At 49.3% G+C, this 11694-nt stretch overlaps 1 protein-coding gene across 1 annotated transcript in view; it reads left to right on the forward strand.

Moving 5' to 3' along the window:
- The first annotated feature begins 10771 nt into the window (after positions 1–10771).
- The window catches only part of LOC144951881 (potassium voltage-gated channel subfamily A member 3-like), a 22777-nt gene continuing 21854 nt past the window's right edge, over positions 10772–11694 (forward strand). Inside the window, exon 1 of the mRNA XM_078882229.1 lies at positions 10772–11689. Within this exon, the coding sequence (XP_078738355.1) occupies positions 11007–11689 (683 nt within the window). The 5' untranslated portion in view covers positions 10772–11006. The remainder of the gene's footprint in view (positions 11690–11694) is intronic.

Genomic DNA, 11694 nt, shown 5'->3' on the forward strand with positions numbered 1-11694 from the left:
TTACTTAAAGCTTTCGTGACTGCAGGGATTCATATTCTTGGTTCTTTCGGTAAAGTCACGTAAAAGGGAAATAAAAAAAATTAAATAAAAATTACTATTTTTTTTATTTGACTTTACCGAAAGAACCAAGAATATGTAAGGTTATTGTTGTGCTGTGCCAGAAATATGATGCTCAATTTTTGGAAAATACAGTAATCATCGCCCCGCGCTGTGATGCCCGTTGTGGATGCAAACGAGTATTGATGGGGGTAATTTACGATGGTAAAACTTGATTTTAAGCTTTCGTGACTGCAGGAATTGCCCTTTGGTTCTTTCGATAAAGTCACGTAGAAAGAAAATAATTCACTAATAGAGTACGACGTTTCGATTGCAACACAAGCAGCCGTCATCAGGTAGAAAACAAACCCAGTGAACTTAGAAACACAATGCAACCCAGCAAAGAAAGTCGGCTAACACAACAGTCAGAACCTTACCTAGTTGATTGCGTTCTTCCAAAGATTGCTAAATTTGAGAGAGACAAAACACAGACAGGGAGACACACAGACACACAAGCAGAGAGAGACAACACAGAGACACACAGAGAGAGACACACACAGAGACACAACATAGACACACAGAGACACCGAGAGAGAAAGAGCGACACACAACATAGACACACAGAGAGATACACAAGCAGAGAGAGGGAGACACACAGAGACACACAGAGAGAGACAACACAGAGACACACAGAGAGAGACACACAACACATATACAATGTACGTATGTGTCTGTTGTGTGTCTCTCTCAGTGTGTCTCTGTGTGTGTCTCTCTCTGTGTGTCTGTCTGTGTGTCTCTCTCTGTGTGTCTCTGTGTTGTATATCTCTGCTTGTGTGTCTGTCTGTGTGTCTATGTTGTGTGTCTCTCTCTGTGTGTTTCTGCGTGTGTGTCTCTCTCTGCTTAAGTGTCTGTCTGTGTGTCTATGTTGTGTGTCTCTCTCTGTGTGTCTCTGTGTGTCTATGTTGTGTCTCTGTGTGTGTCTCTCTCTGTGTGTGTCTGTGTGTGTCTCTCTCTGCTTGTGTGTCTGTGTATCTCCGTGTCTGTGTTTTGTCTCTCTCGCAAATTTAGCAATCTTTGGAAGAACGTAATCAACTAGGTAAGGTTCTGACTGTTGTGTTAGCCGACTTTCTGTGCTGGGTTGCATTGTGTTTCTAAGTTCACTGGGTTTGTTTTCTACCTGATGACGGCTGCTTGTGTTGCAATCGAAACGTCGTACTCTATTACTATATTTTTTTCTTTCTACGTGTTCTTTACCGAAATAACCAAAGAGATTACGATGGTAATTTAGGCGGCGGCGGCGATGATGATGATGATGATGATAGGTGGTGTTGGTGGTCGATTTTGCAATTAATAATGGTGGTGGTAACAATGTTGAGTAGTTTACCGATGTTGGCGGTGGTGGCGGTGCTACAGATGATGACGCTATAGGGGGATGCCTCTGCTGGTGCTGATGGCGTTACTAAGAATAGCGGTGTAATTTCATGATATACAGTCTTGTTTGCCAATCCATACGCCAGTCTATATTAACACTGCGTCGCAGTCAACGGTGGTCATGCCTAACACTCCACAAACACAAACAACAGCTGCCGTTCGCCACGAAGTGGTGGTGACGTCGCTACAGCTGTTGTGCCAGGCTAGGTGCACCTTGAGGCATTTCAAGTGTCTCAATGTGCTCTGAGCGTCGCTTCTCCACCCTAGCCCAGCAGCAGCAGCGTCCTTCACGAGCCTCCTCTTCCACAGAGGCCGATCTTGACACCGCTGGTACCTGTCGTCAGCAAGTCCACATCCTCCTGCACCGCATCAGTCCGTCTCCTGTACCCCACCACGAGCAGCTTGCACGGTGCACCTTGGACAGCCTAGACCGGTTGGTTCTTATCTTGATTGGAAGCTTTCGTGACTGCAGGAATCCAAACTCTTTGGTTCTTTCGGTAAAGTCACGTGCCACTCACCGTGCCACTCATTGACATGCTAATTTATCTAACCCCTCCCTCTCTCTCCGCCCCCTCTCTCTATTTAAGGCCTCGACACAGAGGCGTGGTTTCTCTGTGTGCCTATGTACGTGTCTCTCTCTCTCTATGTATCTCTGTGATATTTGTCTCTGCTTATATGTCTGTCTATATGTCTCTGGTTCCGTGTTTTGTCTCTCTCTCTCAAATTTAGCATTCTCAGGAAGAACGTAATCAACCAGGTAGAGTGTTGACCGTTATGTTATCCGACTCTCTGTTGTAGTAGTGTATAGTGTAGTGTAGTAGTGTATTGTAGTGTATAGTGTAGTGTAGTAGTGCGTAGTGTAGTGTATAGTAGTGTAGTGTATAGTGTCGTAGTGTAGTGTATAGTGTAGTGTGTAGTGTAGTAGTGTATAGGTAGGGTGTTGACCGTTACGTTATCCGACTCTCTGTTGTATTACATTACATTTCTTAGCATACTAGATTTGTGTTTCTATTTCATTTGTACCTGATGATGATCGCTTGTTTTGCGATCGAAACGTCGTATGCTAGTATTTAATTTATTATTTAATCTTTATACGTCACTTTACCGAAAGAACCAGAGAGCCATTCGGTAAAGTCAAGAACCGAGGAGTACGGTGGTTCTTCTTATCCTGGGATGCATCTGGCATTTCCTGGGGGTGCGAGATGCCCGTTCTGGGGGGGCGTGCGACACGTGGACGGATTTTCTTTGAAGGAAAATCATCGACAACGCAAATTAAGCACGGGCAAGAACGTAGAGCTTGCTTTGTTTCATCAAACATACAGTGTGTGTCTATTGACATTAAACACTTGGAACAATTGAGAAGCAATGGGATGGCAAGGCTGCAGTCGAGGTTAGGAACCACAGCCATAGACGCTGCACCATGGAAACTCATCTATTTAGAACTGCGGTTTGTGTTTAGTTTGTTTTCCTTCCCCCGCACCTCCGATTAGCGCGTTGACTACGTACGGTGCGAAAGAAGTTCAACAAACATAGACTCACACAGAGACCCATAGACTCATATAGAGACCCATAGACTCACACAGAGACCCATAGACTCATACAGAGACCCACAGACTCACACAGAGACCCATAGACTCACACAGAGACCCATAGACTCACACAGAGATCCATATACTCACACAGAGACCCATAGACTCACACAGAGACCCAAATTATCAAACAGAGACCCATAGACTCACACAAAGACCCATAGACTCACACAGAGACCCATACACTCACACAGAGACCCACAGACTCACAGAGACCCACAGACTCACACAGAGACCCATAGACTCACAGAGAGACCCACAGACTCACACAGAGACCGATAGACTCACACAGAAACCCATAGACTCACACAGAGACCCAGAGACTCACGCAGAGACCCATAGACTCACACAGAGACCCATAGACTCACACAGAGATCCACAGACTCAAACAGAGACCCATAGATTCACACAGAGAGACATAGACTCACGTAGAGACCCATAGACTCACATAGATACCTATAGACTCACACAGAGACCCATGGACTCACACAGAGACCCATAGACTCACACAGAGACCCATAGACTCACACAGAGACCCACATACTCACACAGAGATCCACAGACTCACATAAATACCCAAAGACTAAAACAGAGACCCATAGACTCACACAGAGACCCACAGACTCACACAGAGACCCATGGACTCACACAGAGACCCACATACTCACACAGAGATCCACAGACTCACATAAAGACCCAAAGACTCAAACAGAGACCCACAGACTCACACAGAGACCCATAGACTCACACCGAGACCCATAGACTCACACAGAGACCCATAGACTCACACCGAGACCCATAGACTCACACAGAGACCCATAGACTCACACAGAGACCCATAGACTCACACAGAGACCCATAGACTCACACCGAGACCCATAGACTCACACAGAGACCCATAGACTCACACAGAGACCCATAGACTCACACAGAGACCCATAGACTCACACAGAGATCCACAGACTCACACAGAGACCCATAGACTCACACAGAGACCCATAGATTCACACAGAGACCCATAGACTCACACAGAGACCCATAGACTCACACAGAGATCCACAGACTCAAACAGAGACCCATAGATTCACACAGAGAGACATAGACTCACGTAGAGACCCATAGACTCACACAGAGATCCACAGACTCACACAGAGACCCATAGACTCACACAGAGACCCATAGATTCACACAGAGAGACATAGACTCACGTAGAGACCCACATACTCACACAGAGATCCACAGACTCACATAAATACCCAAAGACTAAAACAGAGACCCATAGACTCACACAGAGACCCACAGACTCACACAGAGACCCATGGACTCACACAGAGACCCACATACTCACACAGAGATCCACAGACTCACATAAAGACCCAAAGACTCAGAGACCCACAGACTCACACAGAGACCCATAGACTCACACCGAGACCCATAGACTCACACAGAGACCCATAGACTCACACCGAGACCCATAGACTCACACAGAGACCCATAGACTCACACAGAGACCCATAGACTCACACAGAGACCCATAGACTCACACCGAGACCCATAGACTCACACAGAGACCCATAGACTCACACAGAGACCCATAGACTCACACAGAGACCCATAGACTCACACAGAGACCCATAGACTCACACAGAGACCCATAGACTCACACAGAGACCCATAGACTCACACAGAGACACATAGTTTGTTGTCCTCCCCCTGTACCTTCGATGAGCAAGATTGGCTACGTACGGTGCAGTTCCACATACATACAGTGGCCCTTACCTGGTTAGAAAAAATACATTGTTTGTAGTTTTTGGCAGGATAGGAATTCAACTTGAGTCGTCACGAACGCACAACCGCGCGACACTCATTACACATTCCTGCGGAGGGAGCTGGTAGGAACGTTGGGTTGCTCGGTCAATGGCCAGGGTCAACGGCGGCGTGGTGTATTCCGCAAATATGCCCGACTGTGAGGGCGGGCACAAGCCTGCGTGAGTAGGTTAAACGTTGAGTTTGATAAGGGCACCACGGGGTGACCAGCCCCTCCCCACCCAGCCCCACCCCACCCTCCCCACCCAGCCCCACCCAGCCCCTCCCCACCCTCCCCTCTCCACCCAGCCCCACCCCTCCCATTTTTAGATGCACGACAGACGGACGGACACAATAATCCCCTGTAGGCTGGTGGAACTAGGAGGTTCCTACCAGTATAAGGATGGAGCTAATTCAGGGTAAAGAGAGCGAGCGAGCGAGCGAGAGAGATCTGTCGGAGGCCGTCGGACTGCGAGAAGGGCTGCGTGCAGAACGAGAGAGAGCGAGAGAGTGAGCGAGCGATTGACCGAGAGAGTGAGCGAGGGAGTGACCGAGAGAGTGATCGAGAGAGTGAGCGAGGGAGTGAGCGAGAGAGTGAGCGAGGGAGTGAGCGAGGGAGTGAGCGAGAGAGTGAGCGAGGGAGGGAGTGAGCGAGAGAGTGAGCGAGAGAGTGAGCGAGGGAGTGAGCGAGAGAGTGACCGAGAGAGTGAGCGAGGGAGTGAGCGAGAGAGTGACCGAGAGAGTGAGCGAGAGAGCGAGCGAGAGAGAGTGAGCGAGGGAGGGAGTGAGCGAGAGAGTGAGCGAGAGAATGACCGAGAGAGTGACCGAGAGAGCGAGCGAGAGAGAGTGAGCGAGAGGTGAGGGTTTACATAAAGCAAAGTTTAAAAATGTCAACAAAAAAATTTACGAAATGATGAACGAAGCAAAGTGCCGATTACACCGAGCCATCTTCTTGTTTCCAACTGATCGTAAAAAAAAAGAGAGACACAGCGAGAGAGAGAGAGGGAGGGCACGGGACCGATCTCCGCCGTTGTGTCCCGTTGCGAGCCTCCGAGAAGCATGCCTGGAGCTGGCTCACATCAATAAGAGGATAGGCTTCAAAGTAGGGGAAGACATCAATAATCTAAAACGCAAACGACTCCTGTTATCTGCCGGCAGGATTCCTTTGCGCGGAAATTGGGAATTATCTTTGGCGGAGGATATCATCAAGATTCCATCATCAGCATCGTCGTAGGAGATGTTAACTCCCTCGCCTGGTGTACAGGAGGTCGTGAGTTCGATCCCGACCCTGACGCCTGCTGCTGTATATTTGGAGTTTGCGTCTCTCATCATCATCACGGTGGCTAGGAGATATTAACTACCTCGCCTGGCACACAGGAGGTCATGAGTTCGATCCCGACCCTGACGCCTGCTGCTGTATATTTGGAGTTTGCGTCTCTCATCATCATCACGGTGGCTAGGAGATGTTAACTACCTCGCCTGGTACGCAGGAGGTCATGGGTTCGATCCCTGATGCCTGCTGCTGTATATTTGGAGTTTTCGGTGTCTCTCTCTCCCCGTGGTCGCGTGGATTTTTCTCCGGGTCCTCCGGTTTTCCCCTCCACATTTCGAACCGACGTCACGCGCTTCGAGTCTGCGGCTGCTGTGAATGTCCACGCGACGATAATGAGCCACTCTCTTCGTCGAGCTGTCATCTGTGACGGGCGAGGTCGCTTCTTTAAAAGAACAGCATAGCTCAGTGGGGTCTTACCTGGTTAAAAAATAATAAAAAAGAGTTTATTTTTAGTGATTATGACCTTTCTTATACTTTACACTCCCATCGTGTGTTTTTAAATCCTTTATATTAAGAACACTTGCTTGCTTGCTTGCGCGCTTACGACCGTGCAAATTTTTCGGTCGTTTTTTAACCCACTTCCCGTGATCCAATCGAGCTGACATTTTGCACACAGACTCGTTGTGCGTGACAATTTATTTTCGTGAAAATTTTTTTCCAAAATTTTCCACTTTTTAGGAATTTTTTTTTTCATATTTAATTTAAAATACCAATGTGATAAAAATGAAACTCTTACTCAAGAAAAACAGAAATGAATAATAAAATAAAACCGATGCCACGCATATGAAGGATTTATAGTGAAAAACTTAGTTTTTACTTAGTTTTTTTGTGCGTGCGTTTTGTTTATTGTTGTAACTTTCTGAGCAGCCTCTACCGGATATTGAGATTATTATTTAGATTCGATTTTGCTGCTATAAATGTCCCAAAGACAAGGCCACTTTGTTGAGCTCTCATTCGTGATGGCAAAGTCGCTTCTGAATAATTAACATTTAAAAAAACTTTTTTTTCAACACGCCTTAATGAAATGTACCGTACTCGTAATGGAAGAACTGCACGACTCCAGGAAGTGGTCCCGAAGCTTGCCGTAACGTAAGGGGCAGTGGTGGCTTTTCAGCCAACGTCAGTTGAGCGTGAACAATTAGACCCAAGGCGAAACATGACATATAAAAAGAATGTTTAAAAAACTTTTTTCTATTTTTTTATGATAGAATATATTATTGTCATCAGTATGACATAAGTATACGAAGTTTGCAATCGATACCACATTGGGAAGTGGGTTGAAATTGAGTTACAATATTTGAGGATATGACAACAACAACTACGACAACAGACAGAGTGAGTTAAACAAAAGCGCGTAAAATAATAATAACAAGTATAACCCGTAAAAACAAAGTTTTTCACTATAAATCCTTTATATGCGTGGCGGCTAGAGTCCTCTCGTCCTCTGGCTTGAGATGGCTGCCACCTATGGGTCAGATGATTGCATGGCACCATTAAGCAATTGGTAATTAAATATAATATTTTTGTCCTAAAGAGTGTAAAATTTTGGAAAAAAAATTTCACGAACATTAATTGTCACGCACAACGAGTCTGTGTGCAAAATGTCAGCTCGATTGGATCACGGGAAGTGGGTTAAAACACGACTGAAATATTTGCACGGTCGTAAGCAAGCAAGCAAGTGAACTTAATATAAAGGATTTAATAAGTATAACCCGTAAAAACAAAGTTTTTCACTATAAATCCTTTATATGCGTGGCAGCGAACTTAATATAAAGGATTTAAAAATAAATTCGCCTGTGGAGGACGCGGGGATCGATCCCGCGACCTTTGGCATGGGAAGCGAGGGCGCTACCAACTGCGCTACTCTGCCACGGCCTGTGGAGGGGTTACGCTCTGGGCTTTTACACTGTGACGTTCAGCCAAAGCCATGAATGAGTTATATTTGAATATATGTAAAATACATTTGTTTTGCCTAAAAAGTGTAAAATTTGGGGAATTTTTTTTCACGAACATTAATTGTCTCGCACAACGAGTTTGTGTGGAAAATGTCAGCTCGATTGGATCACGGGAAGTGGGTTAAAAAACGACCGAAAGATTTGCACGGTCCTAAGCAAGCAAGCAAGCACGCAAGCAAGCAAGCAAGCGAACTTAATATAAAGGATTTAAAAAGAGCTACAGCGCAGGTGAAAGTATAAATACATTTAGAGTTTATACTGGTAGGAACCTCCTGGTTACACCAGCCCACAGGGTATTATTGTGTCCGTCGTGCAGGGAGGGGCTGGGTGGGGAGGGAGGGGCTGGGTGGGGAGGGTGAGGAAGAGCTGGGTGGGGAGGGTGGGTGGGGCTGGGTGGGAGGTGGGAGGGGCTGGGTGGGGAGGGGAGGGTGGGGAGGAGCTGCGTGGGGAGGGTGGGGAGGAGCTGGGTGGGAAGGGTGGGGCTGGGTGGGAGGAGGGAGGGGAGGGGCTGGGTGGGGAGGGGGCTGGGTGGGGAGGGGCTGGGTGGGGAGGGGAGGGTGGGGAGGGGCAGGGTGGGGAGGGGCTGGGTGGGGAGGATGGGGCTGGATGGGGGGTGGGAGGGGTGGGGCTGGGTGGGGAGGGGCTGGTCACCCCGTGGTGCCCTTATAAAACTCAACGTTTAACCTACTCACGCCGGGCTTGTGCCCGCCCTCACAGTCGGCCATATTTGCGGAATACACCACGCCGCCGTTGACCCTGGCCATTGACTGAGCAACCCAACGTTCCTACCAGCTCCCTCCGCAGGAATGTGTTTATTTTTTCATTTAAATTGTCCATCGGTGCATCTCCTGGCGCCCACTGCCTCGCGAGAGAGGGGGGGGGAAGGTGCCTTCGTCAACCAGATGGAGCCATCGAGGAGACTTTGAGAGTCGAGAAACTCGGCCTCTCATTTCGCCTCCTCTTCAGCGCTCGCTTAAACACTTTCAGAAGATTCTAGATTTGAAGCTTTCGTGACTGCAAGGATTCATACTCTTGTTTTTTTCGGTAAAGTCACGTAGGTAAAAAATGAAATAAAAATTTATTATTTTTATTAATTTTTAATTAAAATTAATTATTTGTATTAATTTTAATTTCATGTATGAATTTCAGAAGAGTCGCGTCGAAGGGAAATAATAAAATAAAAAATAAAATAAAACATGATAAAATAAATATGTTACATTTTTATGATTTTTATACTTCCCTTCTACGTGACTTTACCGAAAGAACCAACAATATGAATCCCTGCAATCACGAAAGCTTTAAAAATCTAAATTGAAATCGAAACATTTCGGAAGATGTTGGAGTAACCCCTCCACCCACCCCACCGCACATCCGATTAGCACGGTCTGGCTACGACGGTACGGTGCGAAAAAAGTTCAACGTACATTGTTTAGTTTGTTTTCCTTCCATCCTCACCTCCGGTTATCACGGTCGGCTACGTACGGTGCTAAAGAAGTTCAACGTACAAAGACAAAAGAGCCCCCACCCCCGTATAGCATTAACAGACTGTAGGGTCAAGTGCTGCTACAGCGAACAGCCTATGAAGGCCGGCACGGCGCACGAGGGGGTGGGTGGCCAGCACCACGCCCGGCCGCCTTTGTCTCCCTAGTGGCGATGTTTACTACACAACGCACCGGGTGCTCATTTGAGGCTGAGTCGACCTAGGTGAGGCCCGGGACCGGTTCAGATAAATCGTCACTGCCGGTCTTGGTGGCCGTGTGCGTCAATCGATCTCGGCGTTGCATGTTTCGTAGCGCTGCGTGGCGCTAACCGCTGCGCCACCGCTCCCTCCTCTCCTCCTCTTTCCCCATCAACAACAACCACCACCACCATCATCATCCTTGCGACCAGTCACTCCACTGCTGGATGAAGGGCTGGTTGCGGTGGGGGGTAGTGGGGGGGGGTCAGCCACTGCCGCCTCCTGCGATCGTGGCGGGTCGCGGCTGCATGAGCGGCGATTTTGGGATCGAAAAGTCGCTCCGTCTCCACGCGGGAGGTGCGGGGTGACTTCCGCGTGGAGACGGAGCCGCTCCTCTCGAGGGGATTTCAGAGGGTCGGGGTGGAGGGGGGGAGGACGTGGTGGTGGTGGTGGGTGGATGTCACCCTACATTTAAAGCTTAAAAAAATAAGAGCCCTGCATTAGTAAATACGAAACAAAAAACGCAGTCAATGTATTTTGTCTGTTAAATATTAATAAAACAAAATGTGTTTGTTTGGTCGTGTCTCAACCTGTGTGTGTGTGGGGGGGCGGCAATCGCCCCATCACCCCCTCCCTTCTCCATCCTCCCCCCCCCCTTGGATCCACCACTTGAACACAACAACACCACCATCACCACCACCACCAAGCAGCAGCAGCACAACAACCACAACAACCACCCAGCGGTGGCTGGCTCTCCGCTGCGCACCGTCAATCCCTCGCCTCTCCCGTCATCTCGCATCCAAACAAACCGCACGGGCAGCAGCAGCAGCAGGAGCAGCAGCAGAAACAAAGAACAGCAGGAGCCAACGATGGCGAGTGGAGGAGGAGGAGGAGTGGGGGGGAGGAGGAGGAGGAAGAGGAGGAGGAGACAGAGGAGGGGCAACCACGACTACTCCGCTCTATCCACCACCGCGCTCTTCGTGACGAACGCGCCTGCTGCTTGCTATCGACGCAGATGCCACCGCCTCCCAGCCTCACATCTGCCCGTGGGGGTCTCAGCGTGCCATCGGGACGAGCGGACGAGGAGGGGAGAGAAGCAGCCGTAGCGACGGGAGCGGGAAGAGCAGGAGGAGGAGGAGGGAGGAAGCGCTGAGCTTGGAGATGCGTGAGACGAGAGAATGGAGCCGAGACACGGCGACGCGGAGTCGTGTAGAGCAGCAGCAGCATCATCAGCAGCAGCAACAGCAGGAGGCGGCTATGGTTGCTGTGGTGACGATGATGATGATGGTGGAGGTGTCGGAGAAGCATCTGGCGTGCTGCTGCAGCATCACCACCAGCATCACCACCATCACGAAGGTTGCGAGCGCGTGCTCGTGAACGTGTCGGGGCTGCGCTTCGAGACGCAGCTGCGCACATTGGCGCAGTTCCCCGACACGCTGCTGGGCGACGCGGATCGGCGTTCGCGCTACTTCGACCCGTTGCGCAACGAGTACTTCTTCGATCGCAACCGACCCAGCTTCGATGCCATCCTCTACTACTACCAGTCGGGCGGCAGGCTGCGGCGGCCGGCGAGCGTGCCCTTCGACATCTTCGCCGAGGAGGTGAGGTTCTACGAGCTGGGCGACGAGGCGATGGTGCGCTACCGGGAGGACGAGGGCTACGCGAGGCAGGAGGAGGAGGATGAGAGGCCGATGCCGGCGAGCGAGTTCCAGCGCCACGTTTGGCTCCTCTTCGAGTACCCCGAGAGCTCGGGCGCGGCGCGCGGCATCGCCATCGTGTCGGTGGTCGTCATCCTCGTCTCGATCATCGTCTTCTGCCTCGAGACGCTGCCAGAGTTCCGCGACGAGAAGGAGGTGGAGGCGTCTC

This window comes from Lampetra fluviatilis, chromosome 64 (assembly GCF_964198595.1).
Source record: "Lampetra fluviatilis chromosome 64, kcLamFluv1.1, whole genome shotgun sequence".
NCBI lineage: Eukaryota > Metazoa > Chordata > Hyperoartia > Petromyzontiformes > Petromyzontidae > Lampetra > Lampetra fluviatilis.